Source organism: Oenanthe melanoleuca, chromosome 18 (genome assembly GCF_029582105.1).
Source record: "Oenanthe melanoleuca isolate GR-GAL-2019-014 chromosome 18, OMel1.0, whole genome shotgun sequence".
Classification (NCBI taxonomy): Eukaryota; Metazoa; Chordata; class Aves; order Passeriformes; family Muscicapidae; genus Oenanthe; species Oenanthe melanoleuca.
The window spans coordinates 6831233-6858860 of NC_079351.1; the positions used below are offsets into that span (position 1 = coordinate 6831233).

At 53.4% G+C, this 27628-nt stretch overlaps 4 protein-coding genes across 17 annotated transcripts in view; 2 read left to right on the forward strand and 2 right to left on the reverse strand.

The window, feature by feature from the left end:
• Nucleotides 1-132: 132 nt before the first annotated feature.
• Nucleotides 133-4409, reverse strand: GALK1 (galactokinase 1). The gene is made up of 8 exons (XM_056506212.1): nt 4200-4409; nt 3274-3463; nt 2844-2963; nt 2219-2354; nt 1701-1882; nt 1351-1501; nt 1007-1169; nt 133-322 (listed from the first exon to the last, which is right to left on the reverse strand). The coding sequence occupies exons 1-8, from the start codon at nt 4362-4364 to the stop codon at nt 251-253; spliced, it is 1179 nt and encodes a 392-aa protein (XP_056362187.1). The 5' UTR covers nt 4365-4409; the 3' UTR covers nt 133-250.
• Nucleotides 4410-4607: 198 nt separating this feature from the next.
• On the forward strand, nt 4608-10905 carry LOC130260630 (uncharacterized). Of its 8 annotated transcripts, none has more exons than XM_056506217.1 (16): nt 4618-4930; nt 5159-5266; nt 5354-5426; nt 5522-5678; nt 5760-5805; nt 6651-6709; nt 6800-6835; nt 7829-7881; nt 8126-8258; nt 8345-8523; nt 8740-8785; nt 8880-8945; nt 9412-9471; nt 9616-9698; nt 9830-9924; nt 10638-10905. In XM_056506217.1, the coding sequence occupies exons 1-16, from the start codon at nt 4894-4896 to the stop codon at nt 10670-10672; spliced, it is 1266 nt and encodes a 421-aa protein (XP_056362192.1). In that variant the 5' UTR covers nt 4618-4893; the 3' UTR covers nt 10673-10905. The 8 variants fall into 8 exon arrangements, 7 of the variants coding, with proteins under 7 accessions (XP_056362195.1, XP_056362194.1, XP_056362193.1 ...); XM_056506215.1 differs by having other exon boundaries at nt 4620-4930; nt 8327-8523; XM_056506214.1 differs by having other exon boundaries at nt 4617-4930; nt 5522-5805.
• A 664-nt stretch (nt 10906-11569) lies between these two features.
• LOC130260425 (histone H3.3A) lies at nt 11570-13415 on the reverse strand. The gene is made up of 4 exons (XM_056505839.1): nt 13146-13415; nt 12584-12725; nt 12358-12511; nt 11570-12273 (listed from the first exon to the last, which is right to left on the reverse strand). The coding sequence occupies exons 2-4, from the start codon at nt 12709-12711 to the stop codon at nt 12145-12147; spliced, it is 411 nt and encodes a 136-aa protein (XP_056361814.1). The 5' UTR covers nt 12712-12725; nt 13146-13415; the 3' UTR covers nt 11570-12144.
• Nucleotides 13416-16587: 3172 nt separating this feature from the next.
• Nucleotides 16588-27628, forward strand: part of UNK (unk zinc finger) — a 44955-nt gene continuing 33914 nt past the window's right edge. For 6 of the 7 annotated variants that reach the window (XM_056505832.1, XM_056505835.1, XM_056505836.1 and 3 more), the window contains exon 1: nt 16588-16797. In XM_056505832.1, coding sequence (XP_056361807.1) covers nt 16700-16797 — 98 coding nt within the window. In that variant the 5' untranslated portion in view covers nt 16588-16699. The remainder of the gene's footprint in view (nt 16798-27628) is intronic. The other variant, XM_056505834.1, reaches the window with a different exon arrangement.

A 27628-nucleotide genomic window follows, 5' to 3' on the forward strand; every position in this document is an offset into this window, starting at 1 on the left:
CAGCTCTGTGCTGCAGCTCTGCTGGACTCCACAGCCCTGGCACTGGCTCCTTATACCAGTGCAATCTGGAGACAAACCAGGATCCTCTGAGGAACAGTCCCAAGTGATTTTTGGTTCACATGGGCACAGAACAACTGTGCAAATGTTTTGCTTTTATTAGGTAAATAATGCAGGACAACTGATCCCTTGGAACAGCCTTGGGGAGGGAGGCAATGCCAGCCCAAGGTTCCCAGGTGAGGTGGTCACTCCTCTACAGGGGCAGAGCCTTTGCCCCTCCCGAGGGCTTGGTGAGGTAGAAGGTGGCTGTGCCACTGTATTTCTCCTGGAAAAGAAGAGGAGCAGTGAAGGCTGGGGCTCTGGGGATGGGGGATCCATGCCCTGCTGGTCAGTTCCACACTCACTCTACCTGCACTCTTCACTGGGCTGTAACTCCTGGTCATGTTTCCTCTCTCCCACCTTTGCCTTTTGGTCTCTCCTCATTTCAGACCCTCCTTTCCCTCTCCTCCAGCTATTTACAGGGTGCACCATGATCCCACAGAGCAGCAAAATGATGCTCTGCCTTGCTCACAGGCCCCATGTCCCAACACCCCCATTTCCAGCTACCTGTGCTCGCCAAGGTTAGGTGTTAGGGAGTTAGGAAACGCTGGTGATGGCACTGATATTTTCTCTGAGCTATAACTGCCAGTATTCAGCTCAGCAGTGCCCAAGTTCAGCTCAGATCACTTTTCTGCAGATTGATTTGGCATTCCTGAAGCTTCCCCAGCACCTTTTCATTCCCTTTCTCAATGCAGTGAGGTCCTGGGGCAGGGCTCTGTGAGTGGCACCAGTGCTGATCTGCCTGCAAGGGCTTAGTGCCATCAACAGACTCAGGGCTACCTCTGCACAGCCCTGGATGGGCTCCACCAACCCCAAATGGCTCAGGAGTGACAGCTCAACAGTGTCCCTGTGCTGTGCCCCTGAGTGTTCCCTTGGGATCTTCCAGTCAGTGTCCTTTTCTGCCACATACCTGGATGTGCTGCTGGGCTCTGTCTGCAGCTGCAGCTTCCAGCAGTGTCACTGTGCAGCCTCCAAAGCCTCCCCCAGTCATCCTGCTGCCATAAACCCCATCCACCTCCAGGGCTGCTGCCACCAGCTCGTCCAGCTCCGGGCAGCTCACTTCGTAGTCATCCCTGGAGAGAGGAGAGCCCTGTCCTGCACCGGGAGCAAGCACTGCACCCCCACAGCTGCAGCTTGTGTCCTGGTGCAGCCACTGCCGTGGCAGCGATGCTGGGTGCTGCAGGAGCTGCAGGAGCTGCAGGTGCTGGCCCAGCTCTGCCCAGAGGGGCTGTCAGCATCCCTGGCCATCCTCACCTGAGGGAGTTGTGGCTCTCCACCATCAGCCTCCCGAAGGTTCTGTAGTCCCTGTGCTGCAGTGCCTGTGCTGCCTGTGCTGTCCGGGCGATCTCGCCGATGACGTGCCTGGCCCTGCGGAACACCTCATCCCCCAGGCTGCTCCTGGCCTCTGCAGAGACGTGTGTGCCTCTGCAGCAAAGCCTCACAGCCTGCAGGGCGCTGCAGGGCTGCATCCTGCAACCCTCCCGTGCCAAAGCTTCTCTGCCCGCAGCGCACTGCCAGCACCGCCTGAGCACCCACCCCCTGCCCCAGGTCCCAGCTCTCGATGCCCCAAGGAGTGGCCAGAGACGAGGGGGGACTGTCCCCACCTTCCAGCTCGGCCAGGATGGCGTCCCTCAGGCTGGCCTTGCCGAGCGCCGCCGCCGCCCGCTCGCAGTGCCGCCGGCGCTCGGGGTACGCGCTGCCCGCCAGCGAGTGCCGCACGTTGGAGTTGGTGATGAGCACGGCCAGCCCGGCGTCGGCCAGCGGCACAGGGACGGTCTGCAGGGACCTGCAGGGACAGCTCAGCCATGTGCCCGCCCTCCCTGGCTCCCTGACACCGCAGTGAGGCCACGCAGGCAGATCCCGAGCTACAGAGGCAAAGTCCTGGTGGTTTAGGGTTTCACTCAAGCATGCCACTCCCTCCCAATTATTAGTCCCATAATAGACCCTGCAGGTAAAACAGCCCAGGCAAGCAGCAGAAAGGTTGCAGGAGGAGGAATGAAGACAAGGAGGAATTAAACCTCACCACGAGGTTTTGGGCTGGGTTCATGGCCACAGGGCCAGCTCATCCCCAGCTGCCCAAGGAGGTGGGCACAGCACAGAGGGCTCAGTGCCCGACCCTGACCTGCAGTCGATGAGCAGTGCATGGCCTTCCTTGCCCATCACAGATATGAGCTGGTCCATGATCCCACAGGGCATCCCAGCAAACGTGTGCTCTGCTTTCTGGCACGCCAGCGCCTTGGCCACCAAATCCCCGTCATCTGTGCCACAGCAGAGACACGCAGGTTAGCAGCTCCTGCAACTTTGTCCCTTGCCTGGCAGCAGGGGAAGCAAACATGGAGGTGAAGGGCTGTTTTCCTACAGAATGGGGTTTTGCTACTGCAGGTGCTTGCTCCTGCACCACTGCATGGCATCTATGCCAGGCTGGGCCCCCAGATCCAGCTGGATGTGATAATTGACACTGGTGTTTCAGGTATCTTGATTTTTTGGGGCATTAGGGTGAGGAGAGAATGCTCCCAAGGGAACTTCCTCTCATCCCCTTGGCCAGCCCCAGGAGGTGTCCATGGATTTTAGGTCTGGGCAGGTCAGGCTGGATGAGCCAGGGGAGGCACACAGGCAGGGCAGTGCCAGCTGGGGAGCTGTTACCCACTCACAGCAGCATTTCCCAAGGGCTGTGGGATCCAGCTAAGGGCACCCCCTTACCCCAGCTCCCAGCTGGAGACAGGTGCTGGGGCCCAGGGCTGCCTTACCAGGGCAGAGCTGCTGCAGGAAGGTGTACGTGGCCACCTCCAGAGCAGCCGAGCTGGACAGGCCCCCGCCCAGGGGGATGTCACTGGCCATGACAGCACTGAAGCCTGGCACGGGACCACCTGCAGGAAGAGAAGGGAGCAGGGGGCCATGAGCCCCTGCAGGGCTGTGTGTGCCCCACAGCTCACGGGGAATGACACAAGGAGCCCCTGTGCAGCATGTCACAACACAGGGTGACCCACAGCAGCGTGACCCGGCAGCCCCCCAGGCACAGGAACTTCGGAGCTGAGGCTGAGTTTGCTGGAGCCTGGTCCTGGCAGAGCCGTGGGATCACACAGACACTAGAGGAGCCCCTGGAGCACTCCCAAAGCTGGACCTGAACACCAGTGCCCCGCCAGGGGGGCTCTGAGCCGCCCCCAGCCCAGGCCTTACCCCGGTAGTGCTGGATGACGCCCTTGACGTAGTTGGCCCAGCGAGGCAGCCCCGGGCTCAGGGCGCTGCCGGGACCGGGAGCCGGGAACTGCACCCTGCGGGGCTCGTCCGCCTCTGCCGAGGTGGTGACGATGGAGATGGTCCCGTCCTGCCTGGGGGATCCCACCAGCACCGTGCCCAGCTGCAGGGCCTGCGGGGGGGAAGGTGGCTCAGACCCCGCAGCACCCCTTGAAGCATCCCCACAGGCAGGGCACAGCTGTGGCTGCTTCAGCATCCGAGCGTTCTCCCCACTGCACACTGCTGCCTCTCACGGAATTAAACCTCCTGCCTATTTATTGACACACAGGGTCAGTTTTCCCACTGAATGTTGTGAACCAGCCCCACAACTTGGTTCCGGGTGCTGCTTGTTGGGCTCCGGGGGAGTGGTAACCACGTCAAGAATGGGAGAGAATTCGGGAAGTTTTCTTGCCTGCCAGGGAATTCAGCTGACGCTGCTCGGTCTCACAGTAATTAGCTGTAGGTTCGATTTAGGACTGAGTGGGGACTTCCCCGATGAGCCAAAGGGGCTCCGAAGGAAAAGGAAGCTCCTGCTGTTCTGAACCACCTCTGCCACCAAAACATCGCTCTCTGGGAACGGGAAGTTGTTTGACGGGATTGCAAAAAAAGGGCTTCAGCCTCTCGGAGAGGCGGCTGGGAATTCTCTAATCACATTCCCCGTGCAGCGAGCGAGGAGCTGGGCTGCAGGGGAGCTGCAGCAGGGCTGGCTCCGAACCCCACGGAGGGTCCTGGGTGGGTATCCCGGAGGGACCATCCTGGGACAGGGGTGGCAAAGCGGTGGCCGAGGGCTCCCGGCGGCGGCCAGAGCAGGAGCCGGAAGGGTGACCCGGCCAGAGCCCGGGGCCGGGGCGGCGGAGCACGGCCCTTACCATGGGCAGCACGAAGCCGCCGTTGTAGTCGGTGTGCTCCCCGATCAGGTTCACCCGCCCGGGGGCCCAGGCCGCCAGCACCGCCGCACCCCCGAACGCCGCTTCGTGCGCCCGGAGAGCGGCCGCCAGCAGCGGGGACGAACCGGGATCCAGCGGCTCCGCCATGGCCGAGCTGCACCGCCCCCGGTGTGCCCGCACCGCCCCCGGTGTGCCCGCACCGCCCCCGGTGTGTCCGCACCGCCCCCGAGCATCCCGCACCGCCCCCGGTGTGCCCGCACCGCCCCCGGTGTGCCCCGCACCGCCCCCGATGGATCCCGCACCGCCCCCGGTGTGCCCGCACCGCCCCCGGTGAGCTTTATAACACACATATCCATATCCCAAAGCCTGTCCTAATACACGTAGCGATAAATACATTTGTATCTTTTGTCCGTGTGTCTCATGTGTGGGGGTTCTGTCCGTAAGTTTATCTATCTGGACCGATCAACAGGTGTATGTGTCAGTGTGTTACACCTGTGTACATCTGTGCTGTGCTCTCAGTTTAGGTACACGTACACCTGTGTGAGTGTGCGAGGTTCCCTCCGCTCCTGGGGCGGGGCCCGTTCCCAGTTCCCGGTTCCCAGTTCCCGGTTCCCGGTTCCCCGTTCCCGTCCACCCGCGGTCTCGGGACCACCCGACCCTGGGGGACAAGGAGCCCATGGCCAGGAAGGAGCCGCTGCTGAGCGCCCTTAAAGGTGAGCGCGGGCCCCCCGGCACCGGTCCCGGTCTGACCGGCCCTCGGCGGGGCCGCGCTGGGGCTCCCAGCCCTTGTCTTCCAGGAAGTTTATCCCAATTTCTGCCCGGTGCAGCAGCGGCAGCCGGGGGGTGCCGGACCCGCGGCGGGGCCGTGCAGAGCTGTCCCCGGGACACCCCCTCCCTTTCCCCGCTGAGCACCCACGGGCGTGCCGCTGTCTCCCCCGCAGGAGCGGTGCTGCGGCTGCGGGAGGGCGCGGGTCCCTGCACGGACACCTCGCCGCACCTCGTGTCGCTGTGCCAGCTGCTGGAGAGCATCCTGCGCAAGGGGCTCCGGCGTGAGTGACCCTTGCTGGCCGCGCGGGCGGGCGGTGGCGGCGTCCCCGGGCCCGCGGCGAGGGCTCCGCACTCCCTTTCTCCCGCAGAACCCGCCTGGGGCTTCCGCACACGGGATTATTGGCACTGGCTGGAGCAGCTCCCCGCGGGCACCAGCGGCCGGTGAGCGTCCCCGAGCTGCACTGGGGTCAAAATCTGAGCTCCGTCTGTCGCGACAGAGCCCATGTGCCGCAGCTGCTTCCCCTGTCCCCAAACAGGCCGAGCCCCGTGTCCAGCGGCATCCGGAGCGCCGGGCGCTGCGAGCGGACGCGCACGGCGCAGGGCCGGGGGCGGCTCTTCGTGCGCTTGGCGCTGCAGGGGAAGGTGTTGGCGGCGGCCGTGGGGCAGCTGGCACAGACCCCACGGCTCCTGGAGGTGCGGCCCGCGGGGGGAGAGCTACCCACGGGCGGTGGGCTGCGAAACGGAGGCGTGATCTGTGCTATTTCACTGTTTCAGTTTTATGACCCAGGGAGCTCCATCCTCGGCAGTGAGGATCTCCGGGGTAAGATGGTGGCTCACCCGAGGCAGGATGCAGTCTGTGTTTTGGCACTGCACTGCTGCAGGGGAGGGGGAAGAGTCCACTGTGATTTTTCTAATCCAAACTTAGTGCTGGAATTTAAATACATTGCTGCTGTGATGGGAAAAAAAACCCGTGTAAATATTTAAACATGATTTGAATACATCTAAGGTTGGCTTTAGTGGCATGGGATAAGGAAATTGCTTCTGAAGTATCTTCCATGTTGTTCCTTTGTACCAAGGATTCCGGTTTAAGCAGACCCAGTCTGGCTTTGAGGGGAGGCTGTGTCAGATGGGCCTGAGCTGAGGGGTGGCACGGGGGTTTAAATGGCTGCATTGCCTTGACAGGCTGCAGCACTCCATCCATCCACAGCCAGGCTCCTTGGGGGGCCAGGCCAGGGTGGAAGCCTTTAATCTTTTGATGATGATGAATAACCCCATGTTAAACCTGTACGTCAATGGTTTATAAATGACCCGTGCTGCTGGTGCATGAGCAGATTGCAGACCCAGCAGTGTGATTGCAAGGCTTGTGCAGGAGAGCCTGGGCAGCTCTGCTGTGCTTTTAAGGGGAGAAATAGTCAGTAGCATTCACTGCAAGTCTTCATCTGAATTTTGGGAAAAAAGCTGCACCTGTGCCGGCAGCAGGAACCTGGGATGAGCCCCCAGCAGCAGCCTGGGTGCATGGTGCTGGGATTCTCTCAAGGCCTCACTCCCAGGACTCATTAGTTACACTGCAAAAGGCTTTATTCTATCCTCTGCCGTGCCCCTGTGAGGCTGTGGCTGCCAGGAACCCGGCGGTGACACTGCCTCTCCATCCCCATCCCTCTGCAGAGCCTTTCCTCTCGCTGCTGCTGGTGCTGACAGAGATAGATTTCTCCCTGGACCTGCAGGTGCAGTGGTGAATCAGTGGGGTGGTGACCAGCACAGGGCTGGCCCCTTCCTTGCCAGGACTGATGGTGCTGACGCTCCTTTGTTTGCAGAATTGCAGCTTCTTGGACGAGAGCTGGCTGCTGCCGGTAAGAGCCCGTGGCTCCTGGGAGCCACCCTTCTGCCTCCTGGCCCTCCCTGAAGAGTCAAAGGAGGAAGATAAGGAATGGTTTGGTGGGGAGGGACTGCCATGCACCCCGGGGTGAATCGGCTCAGGATCACCAGGACGAGCAGAGCTGCCTCTGCTCTCGAGGTTGGATCCTGCTGGGTACCTGCTCTGTCACCTGGAGCAGATCCCAGCATTCCTGGGAGTAAAACCAAGCAAGGGAAGTACCCAGGCCTAAATCACTGATATAAGTGAAGTGTTCCCCTGCTCCCTTTTCTGATTTCTTGCCTAGAAAAATCCCCATTTCCCTGGGCTGACACAGATTCCGCATCAGTTGGTTTCACTCTTGGTTTGCTCAGTGAAACATCCGTGCGTTACCAAGAACAGCAGGGACGCCTTCATGTCTTTTAACAATGAAGAGCATCCCTCCACCACCTTTAAAACCCAAAAGAATCCCCAAAAAGCTCAAGGCAGTTTTGGGGCTGGTCAAGGCGTGCACTGAGCCGTGCTGCTGCAGCAGGGCCCGGGATCCCGCTGGCTTTGGGGCATTTCTGGCAGCCAGTGCCCCCGGCCGAGCTGGCCGTGTCTCGGGTCCCCGCTAATGCGATGTGACAGTAAGTGCTGCTGCAAACAGCAGTGGCTTTGGGGAGGGGCAGCTGCGTCCCCTGGCTGCGTGGGGACATGTGGGGTGAGGCAGGAGGGCTCTTCAATGAGCTGAGGGTTTGCTGTTGCTTTGCCATCCCATCCACAGAGCAGCTTTGTCCCTTCAGGGTATGGGCACAGCTGATTCCTGAGAGAGGACAGAGACAAGCGGCCACTGATGGTCCCAGCTCAGCCTGGGGCACTGGGACTTGCCTCTGCCTGGGCTCCCAAAGCCCTGGGCTGGCATCAGTGCCAGAAATTATCCAGGGCATGGGGTCCCTTGGATGTCCCGTGGCCATTGCCAGGGCCACTGTCACCTCCCACTGTCTTTCAGGTGTGCAGTACTTATGAGACAGTCCCGTGCCGAGCTCTGGGGATGGTGCTCAGGTAGGAACTCTTGATCCTCCTCTCCACTCTCCAGAGGGATCTGGTCATCACTGCACTGAAAATGTCCCCAAAAAGGAAATAAATATCCTGCTGAGAGCACTGGGGCTGCCTTGGGTGCTTTTCTCTCCATCAGTATCTGTTGTCAATGAGGTGGCTTTTCCCTGCATTGTGTGTATGGGTGAAATGTCATGGATGTACAAGAGGGGAGCCAGGCAGTTGAGTTGAGGCTTGGCTGCACCCCCAGGTACGTGGACGGCCGAGTCTTTGTCACCAAGGTGCTCCCTGGGAGCCAGGCAGAGGTGGACGAGGTGGTGCTGGCCGGTGACATCCTGGATGAAATCAATGGCTGCTCACTGAGATACGCCTCTCCCGGGCAGGTGGGTGGGGACAGGGGGCTGGGGTGTCCCCCTCTTGTGCTCCTGCTCCCCTCTGTCCCTCCCTGCAGGCTGGGGCCGTGCTGCAGAGGCTGAAGGGACAGCCGCTCACCCTCCGCCTGCTCCGCTGGCGCTGGCACGACGGGACGGTGTTCGAGCCACTGCTGCCCTACCTGAGGGCCCTGAGGGAGAAGGAGCCCCACTTCCAGCTCCAGCACAGCCCCCAGCACCGGGGCCAGGGGGAGCCCCAGCAGCTGCAGGGGGGCAGGTGGGTCTGTGCCATGGGCAGAGGGCTGGGCTGAGGCTCCTGGCACTGGGGCAGCCCCGTGCCCACTGTCCCTGATCCCGGCTCAAGGCTGTGGGGCCAAGGCTGCCCCCGTGGCCTGGAGGTGAGGAGGGGGCTGGGGGCATCTTTCCCTGCAAAGAGCAGCAGGAGGGATGTGTGGGGTCCTTCCTCTGATGCCCCCAAGCCTTTTCTCCCCAGACTGCTCTACAAGCTGCAGTTCCTGGGCCAGACCAGCGTCGGGACGGTGAGGCTGTGGGGCACAGACCTACCGTGGGGAGAATCATCTCTTCTGGAGGTTTTTCATGTGTCCAAGGGTTATTCCCTCCTTCTCATTTCAGTATGGTGGCAAAGAGGTGCTGGAGGGAGCCATCCCTGCCGTGCTGGAGGGGGACTTGGCAGCTCGGGTGAGTGACGGGGCTGGGGACATCCTGGGAAGGGATGCAGGCAAACAGGGTCTCTGCCATGCGAATTTTTCCTGCCAGCTGCAGGTTCACTTGGCTTGGCTGAATATTTGCCACCCCATCACTCCTGCGGGGTTTTTTCAGGTCAGAAGCATCTCAGCAGCCAGGATAGGAAAGGGCATGAAAGAAAAAAAAAATGCAACCACATGCAGGAAAACACTTGGAAAACTCTGGGAAGGCTAAGTCTGATTCTGGGGGTGCTTTAGGGCTCAGGTCACTGTTGTTAGAGCCTCTGGGAGTTGCTTGTGAAAAGACTGAAGTGTGGAAGAGCACAGAGGAAACTTAAAAAAGATGAGGTTGACTGTGCTTCATCACCTCAGCATTTAGATAATCTCTGGTGAATGTCTGATTAAAAACAGAGCTCAGGGCTGTGCTGACTGGGGCTTCTTCCCGCTCATCCCCCCTGCAGGAGGTTTTATTTGATGTGAAGGAGGCAGAAGTCCTTGTGCAGGAGAAGGTTTCTTCCAAGGTGAGTGAGTGACATCCAAGGTCTGGGAATCTGGTGGCGTGGGGAGCCCATCTGGAGGGGTCCTGGGGACGGTACAAACCAGGAATGGGGCCCCCAGTGCCCGAGCACAGCCCCAGCACCGGCCCCTCCCTGTGCCCTGCGCAGCTCCTGAGCCGTCACCCCTACCCGTCCATCTCCTGCGTGGGACGCTGCCCGTGGAGCCCCAGCGTCTTTGCCTTCTGCGTGGTGTGAGCACTGCTGTGGGCCCTGCAGGGGAGAGGGATCTGGGGCTGGGAAAACAGGCAGCGAGGCCCAGGGCCGCCTGGAGCAGGGCTGGGCTCCCAGCTCTGCTGGATAATGGACGTGTTTCCATTTTTAGCTCTTCCCCCGAGAGCCCTGATGGGAGCACGTTCGACTGCCTGGTGTTTGCATCCAGCTCTGCACAGGAATGCGAGGAAATCGTGGGGAGAATCGGTAAGGGAAGGGTTTATGGCTCCAGCCACACCGTGGAATACCAGGAATTCTGTTCTGGTCCACCACACGGAGGATCTGACTTAATTCCTTTTGTTGAGGTTACTGACATGAAGAGACCAAAGTCTGATTTTTCTGGTGTGGGGTTTTTCTTAAGGACCACCAGAGAATGATTTTATTTTAAGAAACAGCTTCTAGGCATACCCAGATGCTTCACTGTTTATAGTAAGGACTTGGAGGAAATACTGTTTTCAAGGGACGTTATTTTAAACATATTTTTCTTGCAGGAGCTGAGGCTTCTACTGCAGCTCAGCACCAAACCAAGCATTCACAAACAAATCCCATGACGTGGCATTTTTCATTTTCAATTGGCCTAAATGCAAGCTGTGTGGTTCTTCCTCAATTACATGGGTACAGAGTATCCTCAGATTTCCCATGGGGACACTCCTGACAGGCAGTATCCTTGGAGAGAGCTGCCCAGGTGATTGACCTGAGATCACTGAGCCTCACCTAACTTTGTGTCTAAATTGTGAACTTAATTACTTTATATCAAAGGAATCTTCCCCCCTACAGCTTTAGCAATAGGAAAACACTCGTTTAAAACCTGTAATTTCAGAACAGGATGTGAGCCGGGGCTGGGTTTGCAGTGCAGGATAGGGAAGTGAGGAGGAGCTTGTGTGAGAAGGTGGGTGAGGAGTGCCTGCCTGTTCCTCCAGCTGCAGGGTTTAGGCACACGGAGTGGTTTGTCTGAGAAGAACTGCACGATGAGGCAGCACTGCAGGCCCTGGCTCCCGAGGTGGGATGGTTCTCATGGTGGGACACCATGGACAGCCAGCACCAGTTTGCCTGGAACTGCTGCTACTCTTCTCCCAGAGCAGCACAGCACTGCCATTGGAATAAATCAAGCTGAGCTGGCTCAACCACGTCCCTGTGCTGCTTTCTGTGACAGCTCCAGCCTTACTCGTACAGCCTGTTCGGGCAGGGCTTGCCCTCCAATTACCCGCGGTTCAGGTGCAGTCTGAGCACTTCCCTCCACCTCAGCCCAGCAGGGACTGGCACATGAAGAACCCAGACCTGCCTTAGCCAAGGCTGAAGGTTTGAGCATAACCCCACTGCATCCAAAGGAATGTGGATGAGAAATGAGAATGCCATGGAGCACCCACCCGTGTGCTCAGCAGCCCATCTGCCCCCAGGGTGCAGAACCAGCTGCTCCCCTTGCACACCTCCCCCCGTCCACAGCCCAATCCCATGGGAATGCTCCCCCACCTTGGCATCAGCACTGCTTGGGAACAGCCAGGAGGTTTTGCTTCAGCCAGACCAGTCACAATTATAGAATAAACTTTCCTTGCATCCATTGGAAAGGAGGAAAGAACTTAGTAGCTGTGTTTGTGCCCTGATTAGAGAAAAGCCCCCCAAAAAAGCCACTGCAGCCTCAACCAGTCCTCCTACACAGCTGTAGGGTTCCACTCTCACTGGCCACAGCAATGACTCAAGCTGCACAAAATCTCCAAAACACTCCAGAAGTTCTCCATTCTGTTGCCAGCCAAGCTTAAGTTGCCACAGCAGCAGCCCAGGATTAGAGGAAGCTGTAGGAGGAGGCAGAAGCTTCTTCAAGCCCATTCAAACCAAATGACAAAGACTCCTCACATGTGAATGTAAAACATTTAATTTAAAAATGTTGACACTACAATATATAAAATAGCTATTATAAATGCACATAGTGTATTCTATAGCTGCCAGGTTTACGTTTTTTTAGGAAACTGTAAGTTACACTGTGGTTAAGACTTGTAGTTTCACCCTCTGAAGGAAGTCCACATTTGATCACAGTGATGCATGGTCAGACTAACAGCCCCAATTGTTAAACACTTGGATCAAGTCATAACCAGTTTTATTGCAAAAGGACCCTGTACACATTTATATCAATTCTAGTACCTTACAAGTTTATCTACCCAACAAGTCATTAACATACAGAAACATGCATGAGAAGCAAGAAAGAACACCCATCCCTTCTGCATATTAGCAACTTGTCACTCCCGAGCCCGAGGCTCAACATCACTGAGGTTTATGTGAACAGTCACTTTTAGCATTCATCCTGAGTGAAAGATGGAATGACTTAAGTACAAATGCAACATATTATAAACAATTTCTTACAAAAAAAGTCACAAATTAAAACCAAAGTATTTTACAGAATTAACTACAAAACACCATAAAAACAGCCTTCACTTAAGCCCTCTCTCCCCGTATCCTGCGAGCCAACTGGATGTCTTTGGGCATGATGGTGACTCTCTTGGCATGGATGGCACACAGGTTTGTGTCTTCGAACAGACCCACCAGATATGCCTCGCTGGCCTCCTGTTTCAAGAGCACAAGAAGAAATGTTAAAAACCCTCAGCGCAGCTCCCGCAGCGCCGCGGCCCAGCCGGCCCTCAGCAGTACCTGCAGCGCACCGATGGCCGCACTCTGGAACCTCAAGTCTGTTTTGAAATCTTGGGCGATTTCCCTGACCAGCCGCTGGAAGGGCAGCTTGCGGATCAGCAGCTCCGTGGATTTCTGATAACGACGGATCTCACGGAGCGCGACGGTTCCCGGCCTGGATGGAGGAAGGAGGGGGCGGTGAGGCGGGGCAGGGCTGCGGCAGCCGGGGCCGAGCCGCGGGCCTTACCTGTAGCGGTGAGGCTTCTTGACGCCGCCGGTAGAGGGGGCGCTTTTCCGGGCCGCCTTCGTGGCCAGCTGCTTGCGCGGCGCCTTCCCCCCAGTGGACTTGCGGGCGGTCTGCTTTGTACGGGCCATTTTTCCTCACTTACCTACAGAGACAGGCACGCGTGACACGGGGGCCCTGCTCTCCCCGTCCCCCCTAGGCCCGACGGCACAGCGGCCAAATCCCCTCAAGCTTGAAGCGCCCCCTCCCCCGGCGCGGGCAGGCGGCCAGCGCGCTCCCCCGGGACGGGGAGGAGGAGTAACGGTTACCCCGCCGCCCCCGCCGCGCGGCCCGGCCGCTCCCGTCCCCGGGGAACGCGGACTGAGTCACGCCGCCTCCTCCTTCCTCCCAGGCCGCTCCGGGGCGGGGGGGGGGAGGTGCGATGGGGGGGGATGGGAACCGGCCGTGACTCAGGGCACGTAGGCAAGGCCCGGCCTGTCCGCCGCGCTCCGGGAGAATCCAAGGCCGCTGCCGGCCGCGCAGCACCACCGCCCGCGTCAGGACGCGTCCGCTATCCGGTACTTACCGGTAGGAAGAGAAGGAAGCGCCGGTGCCGATAGCGCTGCGCGCCGAAGTCTCTACGCTGTAGTGCTAACCCGAACCGCTCCTCAGCCGCCGCGCCGCTCACTGCGCCCTCCCCGCCGCGGGGACACGCATTTTATAGTGGGGGCGCCCGCGCGGCGCGGTGGCGTCACAATGCCTGTAAGCAACGCGCCGCGCTATTGGCCGGGACCTCCGCCGGCGCCGTTGCGTCACCACACACAAAGGCCGTGCTCCGGTTCCCCGGCGCTGATTGGGCGCGCGGCCGGCCGCTGATTGGTTGTTAAAGTAGGAGTCTGATTGGCTGTTGAGGGAGGAGAAGGATCCAATCGGTTGCGGGCGGGCGCTCTGCGCGCTGATTGGACGAAACGGGGCAGGGTTTGGATCCTACCCTTTGTTGCGAAGCTCCACAATGGGAAGTCAATAGGAGCGGGGCGAGCGGCGGCGGCGCCGCGGGATCCCCCGGGCACCCCCGGCCGGGCCCGGCCGCCCCCGCCGCACCGCTCCGGCCCCGGCCCGCGCAGCGGAGCGCCCGGCGGCGGCTGCGAGCGGCGGGGGACGGGCCGCGGGGTCCCCCCGCCTCCGCCCCCTCTCCCCCGGGAGCCGCCGGTGTGCGGCCGCTCCACACCCGCGCTCGGGGTGTCTCGGGGGCGAGCGGGGCCCTCGCGAGGGAACGGGCCTGGCAGCGCCTCCGGCAGCTCTTGCCCGGGCTTGTCATTCCAGCTGCCAGGGAAGGGCTGTCACGGGGCTCGGATTGGCAGTGGGCAGCAGGGCTGGGCTGGGACTGCCCCGAGCCAGAGCTTGACCTTTGGCCCTGGGAAGGGAGATGGGGCTCAGCCCCTCCGCGCTGCTATTCCCCAAAACACACTCTGTGGGTCACCTTCATCCCCAAAGCGCATCCCAAAGTTTCATTGCAAGTAGATATCCAGAATCCATGCTCCTTATTGGTGCCATCTTAGCATTTGTCTTCCTAAGATAAATAATAATTCGATTAAAAAGACTTGTCTTTTGGGGAAAACTGCTGCCCTAAGTTATATCTTGATTTATATCACTATTTTACTGTATTTGCACTGACTGTGGAGGCAAGTCCCTCCCTGGGAAGGCTCCCAGGATCAAGAAGAACAGGTCCCAGATGCCCTGGAGCTGTAGCACGTAGGATATGCAGGGAACACAAACAGACGTTCCTAAAGGCGTCCCTGAGCTTCCCAAAGTGGAGCACAGCTGGAATCACCCACTCTCTGCATCCTCGGCCTCTGGGGTCAGCGCTGGCCCGGTGGGAAGAGGCAGGATGGAGCTTGGCACGTTGGGAATGCTTTGGGAGCATGTCCTGCTCCACCATCCACTCAAGCAAACGTGGCACCGTGGTATGACAGGGCTGTCACATGTGCCTAGGCTGTTGCTGCCCGAGAGATGCCATCTGCCCTGCCTCTGGTCCTCATTTTCAGGTTCATTTTCTCTCTTCTAAAGGAAAAGGTTAATTATTTATCAGAGGCAAAAAGCTGTGTATCCATGTAGTGGCTTGGGAGGTGTAGGTAAACCCTCACTGCGTTGTTTTGGAAGGTGGAAAGAGAAGAATTCCCCTTTCGTCTGAGTTGTTCACGCTTAGAGAAAATAAATTAGGAACGGGTTCTGGTGGTAACAGCATTAATACATTTAATTTGTTACTTTTGGGAGCTCACTGCACTGTCACTAATGCTAAGAGGCCAGGTGAAACTTTACCAGGAGTCAACTTAATAATTTCTTTCCCTAGTTTTCATAGCAATGGCTACTTGGACTTTTCATTTTGGAGATACTTTAGATTTTTTGCTCTCCTGGAGAAAAGCCAGGTGTTCCCTGGGGTGGAACAGGATGAGAGACAGGTGTACACACAGAAGCTGAGGAGGGCAAACCAGCACACGTTAGCAAAAGTGGAATAAATGCACCCTGGGCACATCACCTGGAGTGTCCTCAGTGTTTCCCCATCACTTGGCAGGGCATGTGGCCAGGTGTGAGACAACTGGAAGAGGAAACAGTGTCAGCACCAGGTTGTAAACATCAGCCACGAGGGATTGGAACCTGTGACATCCAAATCCCTCCGGACAAAGCACAGATTGGTGGCATTTTCAGGGTTTTCCAGCAGTTCACGGCTGACAGTGACTCTGTGGGTGTGCAGGTGTGTGTGGAGACACTCACTGAAAACCTGCACACGCTTTGACTGAGGAAAAGCCCTGCTTGACCAGGAGCTGCATAATTCCAGTGCTCCAGCTTCCCATGGAGGGTGATTAGATGAATAAGAAGGTATGGATATCCTGTGACTTACTCCTGCAAATGTCTGGGAATAAGCTAAATCACCTCAGGACAAGCAGCGCCTGCAGTAGATACTAAATCAGTATAAACAGGAATTTTAATAGTGATTTGCCTCCCCAAACCAGTTGCAGAGACCAGGCCTAAAGTTTATTATTAACACTGCTCACCCCATGTGGGCTGGCAGAGGTAAAGAAGGTGTTTGCCTGATAAATGCCATGTGCCCTTTCCCACACCGCTGGAGATCCCAGCGCCAGGAGCGTTTCTGTGCGGAGCCCAAGAGATCAAAGTCCTATTAAAAGAAACTCGTATCATTTCCTCTCCTGGGAGAGAAGTTAATTGGCAGAGGAAGCGCTCCACATGGGAATTCGGCCGATCCCTCGGTCACGGCTGCTTCGGTGGGGGGTTTCTCCCAGGGGAGGACGGGGAGCCCGTGCTCCGATGTCCCAGCAGCCAGGTGCCACTGGTGCCACCTGCTCCGAGGTAGGTTCAACACGCGCTTGCTGGGCCTTCCTCCCCCTCCTCCTCCTCCTCCTCCTCGGGCCGCTGTGCTATTCCCGGGCACTTCCTGCACGGCGCTGTCCCGTGGGTGGGGAGGGCCGTGGAGCGATGAGCGATGCCAGCACTAAAATAACCCTCTGGCCGCGCTCCCGCGTCCACGCTCAGCCCCTGAGGCAGAGGAAGAGGGGGGAGGAAGGAAGTGAGGCCGCCTGACACAAATAACTCCCGGCCCCTCCTCACCAGCCCCCCGCACCGGCCTCCTCCGCTCCCGTCCCAGCCGGCCTGCAGGGGCTGGGCCGCCCCCGGGGCCGGTTCTTGTCAGGGCTCGGTGCCGCCCCATGGCTCACTCCTCACCCTCAGGGGCTCGGTGTCCCCCTGAGGGTCGGTGCCGCCCCTGGGCTCGGGGCTCCTCCGGCCCTAATCCCGCCCCACCACCGGGGGGCGCCCCGGCGCGCCGCCCTCACCGCCCCGCGCACTACACCTCCCGCCGCGCCCCTCGCGACAGGAAGCGCGGAGGCCGCTCCGCCGCCGGCCGCCTCTGGGAGTTGTAGTCCCGCCGGCCGGAAGCCGCCGCCCGCCGCGTCCCGGGCTGGCGGGCGGCGCGCGCGCGACGGGACTACAAGTCCCACCCCGCCCCGCGCGCCACCGGGGCGGCAATGGCGGCGGCGGCGCCTGCGCGCGGCGCCCTCCGTGCGGACCGCGCAGAGTGAATAATAAAGGTCTCCTCGGCGGCGGCGGCGGCGGAAGGCGGGAGGCATGTCCAAGGGCCCGGTGGCGGGCGGCCCCGCCGCGGCCGGGCCGGCGAGCGCCGCCAGCGCGCTGCAGGCGCAGCCCGAGAAGCCGCAGCACTACACGTACGTAGAGCCGGGAGCTTCCCCGCCGCCGCCCGCCCGCCCGCGCGCCAACACGCGCCTGACGTCAGCGTGCGGCGCGCGCGGGGGCGCGCGGGGGGACGCGCGGGCACCGGCTGGAACCGGCCTCGGCCGGCGCGGGCCGGGGGCGGCGGGGGGAGAGGGAGGGGCGGGGGATGAGCGACCCCCCCCCGCAACCCCCGTGATGCACCGGGGCCGCCGCGCCTCCCCCGCGGCTGAGGGGACCCCCGGACCCGCGGTGACAGCGCCGGCCCCTCGCTCCCCGCTCCCTCCCTCGCGGGTGACACCTCCGCCTGGGGCGGGGGTCCGTCCCCCGGGGTGTGAGGGCACCCCCGATCCGTTCGCGGCGGGTGAGGGGACCCGCGAGTGACACCCCTGGTTCCTCCCCCGTGTGCTGGAGGAGCGCCAGGCCCTTGGTGACACCCCCGCCCGAGGCCGGGCCGCTGTCCCACGGGCTGTGAGGGGACCCCTGGCTCCCCAGCGGCTTGGGGGGTTGAGGATTTGGTGAGCTGCCCCCCAGGGCTGTCACTCCTCTCCTCCATCCCCTGCGGTGTCCCGGGGGTTCCTTGGCACCTGTGGAGCCAGGTGTGAGGTGACAAGAGATGCCCAGGGTCGCAGCCTCTGTGGTTGGTTCTGGAGGGTCCGAGTGGGTCCCTCTCAGGGCAGGTGTCTGGGAATGACACAGGTGTGTGGAATATCCCCCTTGGAGGGCTCGCACCGAACTGCTGGTGAGTGTTTGCCCTGTTCACACCGCTCAGGTGCGATCTGGCTGTGCAGGGCACACCACTGGTGTGTGTCACCTCCATCACTGGGCATACTCCCTTAGGGAGCACTTGTTGCTGGAATGTGTCTTTCCTAACCAAAAAATACCTCTTCACTGCGTTGTCCCAAGGAAACACAACCTGTCGGAGCTGTGTGAAGTTCCCTGTGGTCAGCTGTTGCAGTTGGATGTTGTAATGATATTCCCACCCTCTTGTGCACTAGGGATAACGGATTGGGAGCGAGCATTATCTTTGTGAGGTGGTCTGGTGATGGATGGCTATGGTTGGAAATAAGTCATGTGTTCCCTGTCCTTAAAAGAGAAAACTTTGGAACTGTTCTTTGTGAACAAAATACATGTGTTGAGCCGTTTGCCCTTATCATTTTCGGGTGTTGTCTTACAAATACCCTACAAATACTCGTATCTCTGGCTTGTATTGATGCCCCCACCCAAACTGAGACGTGCTTTTAATTTTCATTTTCGTAAGGTTGGTGGTGGACTTCCCTGCGTCCACACTGTCATACCTGTAATAAAAAGAGCTTTGAGGAATTCACAGGCATGGTTCCATACAACCTGTGTTCTTGCTGCTGGGATCACAGGTTACCTGCCACCCCTTTCCTTCAGGCAGAGTGAGGGCTTCCAGGTTTTATTGTCATCGTGAAGATCCTGTCATGATCTTCAGTGAACTGGCAAGCCACAGTCTCGTTGATTGTGTAGTTTCTGGTGTGGTCTACAAGTTTGACAGTTTTATGGGGGAAGTGGGCATGGAAGAGACATTCTGCTGGGAATGTTGCTGTAGGGGAAAAGAGGGAACAGGAGCTGCATATAGAAGTGGAATGACACCAGTGATAGAGAATCGGTCAAAAGCGAGAAGCATAAAAAGGAGATGAGGCTGAGAGAGTGTGGACACTGGGTAGAGGAAGGTGAAGGTGGTAACTTGGCTAAGCATGACTGTGGAAATAATGTTGTGTGGTGTTAGGAAAAATAGAGGAAGAAAGACTTTAAGAAAGAGGACGGAAATGGGACAGCGTGGAACAAAGCTGGTGGTGCAATTAACTTCTTTCCAGAGGGCAAAACTTATGTTTTGAAGATGGATGCTAAAAATACTTCAGTGAAAACAGTTGCAGAGGAGCTGAATAACCATAAGTGAAAGACAGGTTTGGGGGCTGCTGAGTGCTGACAGTGGGATGTGAGCCATCCTTTGGAAGTCTAGGATGTGTACACTGGGTCACATCAGACTGTAAACCTCCTCCTGATAGCATATGGGAGCTTATTTGTTGGTTCCTCATGTGAACAAGTTGTATGTTGTCAAAATGTAAATATTTTCTTCCTTTTTTTTTTTTTCCCTTAAATACAGTTTGTTTCCATAAAATGACACGAAGGTTACAAGTTGTAAACTCAAGTAAGCTTAATTATCTGCATACTTTGCTGTTCCCTGGGGACAGGCAATCTGGTGCTGGGGATCTCTCGGAAAGTTTTGGTTGTATTTGTAAGGAAATGTTCCAATTTCTGTATTAGTGTGAATTTCTAAACTCTTGGTGTTACTTGCATGAGATTTTTTAGATACTTCAGACCTCTGTTTTTCTGTCAGGAAGCCTTTATATATACTTTAGGTGTGCAGCAAAAGAAAATGTGGGAAGAATAGAGCTGGTGATGCTCTCACACCTTTGTCACTGTTTGTTAGCAGAAGAGGCCAAACTTCCATGATTTGTGTCCTTTGGTAGCACTTGTAGCATGCAGCTGGATATTCCTGGAGACAAGCTGCTGGTAGATGCCTAAGTTTGCTGTTTAATTATGGATGTCATGCTCCTTGTCTGGGGATCTGGTATTCCATTTGTAGAACCTGAGTGAGTAACAAAATCCTCCATGGCTGCTGTTGTGCTCTCCCCGGGTTGCTGGATTAGATGTTCTGCACGTGGCTGCTTTCTGATCCTGTAGCAGGATGAGACCAGTGTATTCCCAGGAGCAAAGGGGTGAGACAGCCTCTTTCCTGGGGCTCCTGGAGGCTGGGATCAGCTTGGGGTGATGTGCTCTGCAGGGGCTGGATGGGAAGTGGATTTTGTTTGGGTCAAACCTCAGCTGAGGATTGGTTTTGCAGCATTTCTTGGCTTTGTCTAGCATGTCATTTCTGCAGGTACCTCTGTCTTTAATGTGTATCTACATGTGGGTAGAGCTTGAGGTGGAAGAAACTGAAAGCAATGCTCAGTCACTGGAGCTGTAGGTACGGAGTGCTCTTGGAATAGTTTTGTTTTGATACAGTTTCTCCATTCAGCTGCTGGCAGCATGGTTGGCTTCAGTCAGACTTGATGCTTTAATTGTGAATTGTAAAGATTGTTTCCACTGCTTGGGTGTTTATTGATCTGGCAGAATTTAGATAAGTGAAAGTAGAGCAGCCCTTTGTTCACTGTGCATTCACCTGAAAGTCAGCAGGAAAACAAATGTTCAGGTGGAGATAAATTAACACATTTAATAAGAAATAAAGTCCCTTTAGTCTGGTGCATTCAGAGTACACACGTTCACAAGTGGCATTGAACATAGTCTGATTTAGGTGATAAACTCTTTGGGACACATATTTGTTGTGCATAACCAATTGCTACTCAAGACATTTCTCTTGAGTGTGCCCATTTTAAATAGGAGCAGCACCCTTGGAAGGGACCTTTAGGATTCCGTGTCCTGACCGGCTGTACCCTCACTTGAGATCTGGGTGAGATGCCAGGGAGCACATCCTGTCCTCTTTTGCAGTGCATCAAGATAAGCTTTATGATTATGCCTTTGCAGCATAAGAAGCAAAACTCTTGTCTTCCCTTTTGCACAATGAGAGGAACAGTGGGAAATTCCTGAAGGATTAGTACCCTGTAAGTCATGCTGGAGCTGCATCCACTTGTCTGCTTGGGCTGTCATGTAGTGACTCCTGGCTTGTTGTCACCCAGGCTTTGTCTTGCAACCATTCTGCTGCCATTTAGGCATGGGAGGAGCAGAGGGCTTGGATGAAGGGCATTGTAAATGGGGATGAAAATGGAGCTGGTGCAATGCTTTGGCTATAACTGAAATTGAAGACACCCTGTGTCTGCATCATGCTGCCTGGTGGTTTCTTGGCCTTAAATAGGAACTCAGATTAGGACAGCGACGGAAACGTGGGTGAAGAAGAAGTAAAAATACCAAGACCTATGGTCTATGGTGTGCTTATTCAAAGTCTTATTTACCTCAAAACTGTATGTGTGAATTCTTACTCAAAACTGACAGCTCTCAGAAACACCCCTTGGAGCATCAGTGGTAGCAGAGAGTAATCCTTATCTCCTTATCAGTGGATGGTGTCTTACTACTGACAATGTCTGACTTCAAAAGTGCAAACTGAATGTCTGTGGAAGAAAACCAAAAATCAGATGTGTAGCTAACAATTTTTCAGGGTTGCTGTTTGCTCTTCCAGGACCCATAACATTTGCCTGCACAGTCTGTCAGATTATACATTTGATGTGTTTGAGTTGGGTGGTCTTCACACCCTAGTGCCTGAGTTGAGGCTTTGGAAATTGTTTTTAGAAACCTTTTGTGCTCTTTTTCAACCATCAGGACTCTTAAAATAACAAACTGCTGCCCTGATTCTGCTTTGGTTTTACTGGTGATAACCCTTAGATCAATAAGCTGATAAGGACTTATAGAAGTTGTTTTAAATTCTAAAAAAAGCCACTTCAACAAAACAAAACACAAAACTAAACAAAGAATAAAAAAGCCCAACTAACCCAGAAAACAAAAACAACAGAAAGAAATCCAGGTGTTTTTAGGTTTCAGATTTGGTAATACCTTTGGAGAAAGCAAAGATGATGTATCATAGATTGTATTATTATTGTATTATATACAATGTTTGGTAATACCCTTAGGAAAGCACAGAGTGAGTCAATACTTGTAAACCTGTGGCTTACCAGTGGTCTACTACATCATTACCTGTAAATGTCATCTTACCAGGAAAGTGTAAGCTGGTTATTATTATTGGTGTTTTTGAGTCTGTGTGAACTTCACTGAATGCACATCCACTGCCAGCTGTTATTAGGAAGTGTGAATAGTTACAGGAAGTTGGAAATATAAAGTGCTGGAGTGTGAACAGGAAGAGCTGCCTTCACAATATGCTCTCACCACTGAACACATGTGCTGAAAAGAACATTTTAGATTTTATGGTTCTTCAAAGGCCAAGTGTTGAAAGGCTCCAGTTTGAGAGAGGGGCTGGCAAGGGGCATTTGGGCCCAATCTGTGCCCCAAATGTGTTTGGGCAAAAAGGCAAAAAGGAGTTTTTCCCTCCTGTTGAAGTGGGGCTGGACCTGTGGTTTGGTTGCTGCATTCCCACTTCTTGAGTACTTCTGGATATCAGTCTGACAGGGAATTCACATGTGGATAACTGCTCTAGAGGTGTGATATCAATATTTTGCAGAGCAAAAAGCTTTGTGTACTGTGATGTTTTCAGAATTAGTTTTGGTCTGGCAAGGTTTGCTGTTTCAAAAATCCAAAACTGTGAAAGAGGAGAGGGGTTCAATGGTCCAGAATTTTTTCAATGTGGAAGATGGTTCTTTAATTTTTAATTTAATAAATAAGTATTATGTTGATGGTTGTATGTTGCTTACGTGTATGTTGCTTACAGTTTTTTGTGGCATGGGAGGCAATATTAAAGTTAATAATCATTCTAGAAAATCTAGGACTTGGTGAATCTGTGGGTCCCTCCCAATTCCATTTATTCTGTGATCCTAAGAACCCCAGAGCTTAGAGTTTCCCATTAGACCAGTTTTTCTCTTATTGTCTAGTATTTTTTACATCGTGTGCCTTTATTTTAAGGAAAAACATTTTATTGTCTTTAGGTCTATTCTTCTTCCAGAAAAAAAGTTTTACTATCTTCTAGGAGCAGCTGAAACACTGATCCTTCTTGTTCCAAGGGGTCTGACCAGTGTCCTCAGGAAAATCTTCCTGCAGTGTGTTCCAGCATCCCTGCCTGGCTGCTTGCTGCATGTCCCTGTGACAGTGTGGCAGGAGGGAACGTGTCAGGACATCAGTTAATCACACTTATTGTGTGGCCTGTTAGCATGAGCTGTCACTGGGGACTGTGTTAATGCACAGTCTGAGCCTGGGCAGGGACACAGCCCTTCTGTGGTCCCTGTTAAAGGAGCTGTAATTTCCGAGAGAGGAGCAAAATAAAGAGGCAATAATACCTTTAATTGCTGTGTTGAGGCTCGTGAGAACCTGCTTGTCAGGGCATGAAGAGCCACGTTCACTTTCAGAGGATGCTGAGGAGAGGTTTTGTTCCTTCCATTAACTTTCTGCTTTTAAAAACTTCATAAATCTTTTTGAGAGCAGCAGAAATAGGCTGAAAGAGATGGTGAGAAGTTACCTGGTCCCTTTGCCCAAGAGTCACCTATATCACTTTAGCAAAGATTTTTTTGAGTGTAATTGTCATTGATTTTTAATATTGTATCAGTTTCCACTTTAAACTGGATTTTGGTGAAATTGTGAGTTATAAGAGGGAGTAAATCACAGCAGTTTCTATCTCATAAAGAATTTATGTATGCTATAAGCTTCCTGTAACATTCAGCACATCACTTTCAAATCAGGTACAGAGCTTTTGCTGAAAGCTGTGTGTGCACAGAGCCAGCCAGCAATTCCCCCTAAATTAAGGAGTGTTCACATTGCCAGCAGGCTGTGCAGCAAGTGCTATTTCTTAGCTACCTTTTCCCCCCTCTAATTTATTGAGAGAGAGTTTGTCTTTTATATCAGGGCATCAAAAATGTGGAGCCTCAGCAGAGGTGTGCATAGGGAGATGCTAAAGGCTTGTACCTTCCCAAACTCCTCCTAGTGATGACAGCCAATTTAGATGCTTGTGATGATTTCCTCAGCAATCTCCTGTGTATTTTGATCAGTGCTTGATGCAGTTAATACCAGCTTGACATTCGAAATATCAGTTGGAATGAATGTTCTCTTGAAATGAATACCAACAATTCCTTCTCTCCTTAGCTCTGGTGCAGGCTGGCTTCTGACTCACAGACCCTCACCCTGCTCTAGTGTTCATTCAGGCTTAGGAGGTGATTGTTACAACAAGGAAAGTTCTAGGATTGATTTGAAAGAAGTGTTTTAAGCACTAAAGTGCAGTGATGGCAGTGAAAGACCCAGATTACTGAAATGCTCAATACTGGCCTGATTCTTATCTCTTGTAAGAAGTCAGAGATATTTAATTGAATGAAATTGCCATAACAGTGGTATTGCACTGAATTTGTGGTCAAACAAGAAAAATCTCTCTCTGTTGGTCAAAATATCAAATCCATTTCAGCAGAGCATATACTGCCTTCCTAAGACTGATGGCACTGTTAAGTGCAGCTAAGAAATTAAGGTGGGATAGCTTTTTATCATTGTATGCCTAAAATTTGTTTTGATTAATATGCAATCATGGCCATATGAAAAGGCAATTAGTTATTTGAAACTATTCTGGATGAACTTGGAACCAGAACTTGGGGGTTGGAACAGGATGATCTCTAAAGTCTTTTCCAACTCAGGCCGTTCTATGATTCTATGAATATCTGCAAAAAATGAATTAAAGTCAATATTATTTGTTATCCTTTGTATTCAGCATGTCACCCCAGCTCAAAAAGAAGCTGTCAGTCCACACCCAGTGTGCTCAGAAGTGATTCTTTTTTTCTCCTCTAAAGTTTTCAGTAGACCGTGAGTTTTCATTGATGCCACTTGACTGTTACTGTCATAGCAGAAATACAAACAGCAGATGCCTGAGGACAACTGTGCAGCTTTACAGCAACAAAAAAAAAATATTGTTTGCACATTTAAAATATCATGAGAGTGCCATCAGATTTATCAGTGCATTGATTAGTCAAAGTGGGAAGTGAGAAGCTCATAGCCTGGGGTTTGCCTGCTTTCCCCTTGGAGGAGGGCTGGTGTCAACATGCAGTGGAGCTGCTGTGGGCACCAGAGCGTGCAGGACTGTCATTCAGGGGTGTGCCTGTGTGTGGAGTGTTGGAAGAATCCACTGGGCCACAGCAGGCACAGATGAAGTCTGATTTGAGTGCTGAATGGAAAAGAAAATCGATTGAATGGTTGGCATTGATTCTTCAAAATCAACCAGCAAGGGTTGGCTTTTATCTTTGTGCTGGCACATGTGTTGTGGATGCAGGTTCATGCTTGTTAGATAATCACCGTGCTTTGTTTCAAACTCACAGCAGAAAATGTGTGTTCACAAATGAAAGCCTTTCCAAAGAGGCTGCTGCAAATCTGGTTGGTGTTTAACCTGAGAAGAAGCAGATGCTGTTTCATTTCCAATGTAGATGGGGCTGTGTGAGAGCACTATAGAGCTGTCATGTCATGTGGAGCTTTGGTTGTCTGGTTTTGGTGCTGTGTAAATACAGCCCTTCAAACAGCTCATGTTCTGTCTTAAAACTGTTGTGAGTGTGGGGCTGCAGCTGATCTATGAGCTGCCTGTTAAATCATGAGGGTCTTGGCATGGCCAGGAGAGGGAAGGCTACTGTGCTCTGTTTCCAAAGCACCTCGTGTGAGACAAGATGTTGAGGCTTAGCTGGCTAAAAATGCTCCTAACAATCTGCAGCTGAAAGCCTGAGCTGTGGAATGGCTTGTATGGAAATAATATTTTTCTGAATTGGCCATTATGAATTCTTGCATGTGGGATGTTTTGTTTTAGGGAACTAGCAGAGTGAGTAACACAAGTTTTCAAACAGCCCAGCCCTGTTCCCAGCCTTCCCTGGTGTTTCTACAGTTGTAAGCCCTGGGTAGGCTTTGTTAGTGCTTGAATCGGCGGTGAGAGAAGTACAGTGTGGAAAAAACCTTTGCTGGAACCTGGAACTTTAATTTTTAGAGCACATGATACCAGGGTGTTATTCAGACTTTAATTTGTTGTACCAAACCTGGTGTGGCTCTACCTTTGTGAGGCTATAAACACTAACACTGGGATAAACACACATCATCTACCCCATCCATAAGAGATGGGATAATATAAGTTAATATATGAGATAAAATATACCTGGCTATAAGCTGAATAAATTACCATAATAGATAAATCTGGGGATGGATGTTTTTGTGAAGTAATTAGTAGTAAAATACTTAGTTGCTCATATTTAGGCATATGTTGATATATGGTGCTGACAACTGAAGCAGGCACAGACCTTCAGCAGTGTGCAGCTGTCTGGATGCACTGAGCTCCACTGTTTTCCCTGCAACAGGCTCAACCCACGTTACTGGAAAATAATTATTTCCATATGATTGTGTTTTCATAGACTCAGCACTTACACAGGTGCTGTAGGGAAGGATTAATGACATCTAAATAGTCTGTGGAGCACAAACCAGCCCAGAGAGGGATGAGGGTTGTCTCAGTCAGGGTGATCCATGTTTGAAAACAGGAAAATGTGCTTTAGGCACAGTTTACATAAACTAACGGTGTCAAATTGCAAATATGTCATTTAAACTTGGAAAAATGGGCTGTGTGTTTAAAACATTGCATGAACTGCCTAAATACTGAGTTAATTTTGAGGTCATGTCTAATGCATATTCATTGCCAAGTAAATTGGGAAAAAAAGGATAACTAACTCAAGGAAATGTAAATGTAAGTTCAAGGCTTTATGCAGAATTCTGGATCTTGGTGAATGACTTTTAAGGAAATGCCTCTGAAATGTAGTGCCATTAAGTGTTTGCCTTTGCCAGTGCTTGTTTGTTTTAATGAAAAAGGTGAAAGCTCTGTGTAAACAAACACTTATGTTTGAAATTGGTTTTATTGATATGACTTGGTTATATACATTTCATGCTGATACAATAAGTGCCTGATTTTTAAAGACAGCATGCCAAAAAATGATTCAAATTGCTTTATTTGTCAGGTTTTGAGTGACACAACTTGAGGGGTTCCAAGCAAAGGGATGCACAGCTCCTGAGAAGTCTGAGCAAGCACCTCTACCCCAACACCCAGGGACAGGAGCACAGTTGTGCCTCGTGGAGCTCCTGTCTGGCTGCTCACAAATGTGATAAATCTGAGTTTTATCAAGTGAACTCCACTTTGAAAGCCTTGATATTTGTTCCTCATCAGGACAAAGTGTTGGTGAACTTCTTAGCAGCCACATGGCATTTCTCTCCAAAGAAAGCCATTTTTGCTGTGTGGAAACTGAACAATGTTTTGCCTGAAGCTGGTGCAAATCTCTCTTCCCATGATGGGCCAGCACCACACAGTAGTGCTTCTCTGTTTTCCCTTAGTTTTTCAGTGTAGACAAGGCACAACTGTTTGTCTGACTTTTTCCTTCTAATTGAAAAATGTCCTGATGGTTTCTGCTAGTTGCCAACACGTGTTATTTTTAGCCTGAACTCTTGCAGTCACTCAGTTATCTCTGAAGCATTGGTAGTACTGAATTCATTCGTCACGGCTGAAATGAATTTGCTGTGTTCTTGTCCAGCCTGTGATCTCCTTTGAAATCCAGAAATGGAGCTCCAGCAGGGATCAGGTTACTGTTGAATATGTCTGTGTGCATTTTGGTGTGCTATCCTCAGTTTCCTGTAATCTGGCAATTTGTATTTTGCCTTCTGCAGCACATTCTGCATTTCCATTTATTTGGAAGCATCCAGCTCAACTTTCTAAGCTTACTAAGTCATTCAGGTGCCTACAAAATGGAAGAGTTGAGTGCTGCCTACGTATTTCTGCAGCAAAAACTGGGGGAGCAATGGGTTATGGATGTGAGCAGTTGTCATTTTGACCACTGAGGTACACATTGAGTTATATGAAGTCTTAAAAGAAAAAACCTCCACAACCAAACAAACCCAACTCCATGCATCTGTAATGAGTCTTTCCAACTGTCACTTTCTTTATTTGCCCTCAGACTGACATTGTCAAGCTCTAATGGAAAAGGGGAAATCTAACAGCTTTAAAATCACACACTGCTGTCTGCTATGTGCCCTTTTTCCAGCTGATGGTTCAATTTATTTAGGTGATAAAGAAAACACTGAGGCATGTGAAGTCTATCTTCTTGACAGATCTGAGCTTACTGAAACTTTCTCCTCATCCTTTTCTCCTTCCCCACATTC

Coding starts and splice junctions, on each gene's coding strand:
- GALK1 (XM_056506212.1), bottom strand. CDS start 4,364: ATGGCGGAGCCGCTGGATCCCGGTTCGTCCCCGCTGCTGGCGGCCGCT. Junction 3,464..4,199: donor GCGGCTTCGTGCTGCCCATG/GTAAGGGCCGTG, acceptor TCCCCCCCGCAG/GCCCTGCAGCTGGGCACGGT. Junction 323..1,006: donor GAGCCCAGCAGCACATCCAG/GTATGTGGCAGA, acceptor CTTCTTTTCCAG/GAGAAATACAGTGGCACAGC.
- LOC130260630 (XM_056506213.1), top strand. CDS start 4,894: ATGGCCAGGAAGGAGCCGCTGCTGAGCGCCCTTAAAG. Junction 8,259..8,326: donor GATACGCCTCTCCCGGGCAG/GTGGGTGGGGAC, acceptor CCCTCCCTGCAG/GCTGGGGCCGTGCTGCAGAG. Junction 9,472..9,615: donor AGGAGAAGGTTTCTTCCAAG/GTGAGTGAGTGA, acceptor TGCCCTGCGCAG/CTCCTGAGCCGTCACCCCTA.
- LOC130260425 (XM_056505839.1), bottom strand. CDS start 12,711: ATGGCCCGTACAAAGCAGACCGCCCGCAAGTCCACTGGGGGGAAGGCG. Junction 12,512..12,583: donor AAGAAGCCTCACCGCTACAG/GTAAGGCCCGCG, acceptor TCCTCCATCCAG/GCCGGGAACCGTCGCGCTCC. Junction 12,274..12,357: donor CGGCCATCGGTGCGCTGCAG/GTACTGCTGAGG, acceptor CTCTTGAAACAG/GAGGCCAGCGAGGCATATCT.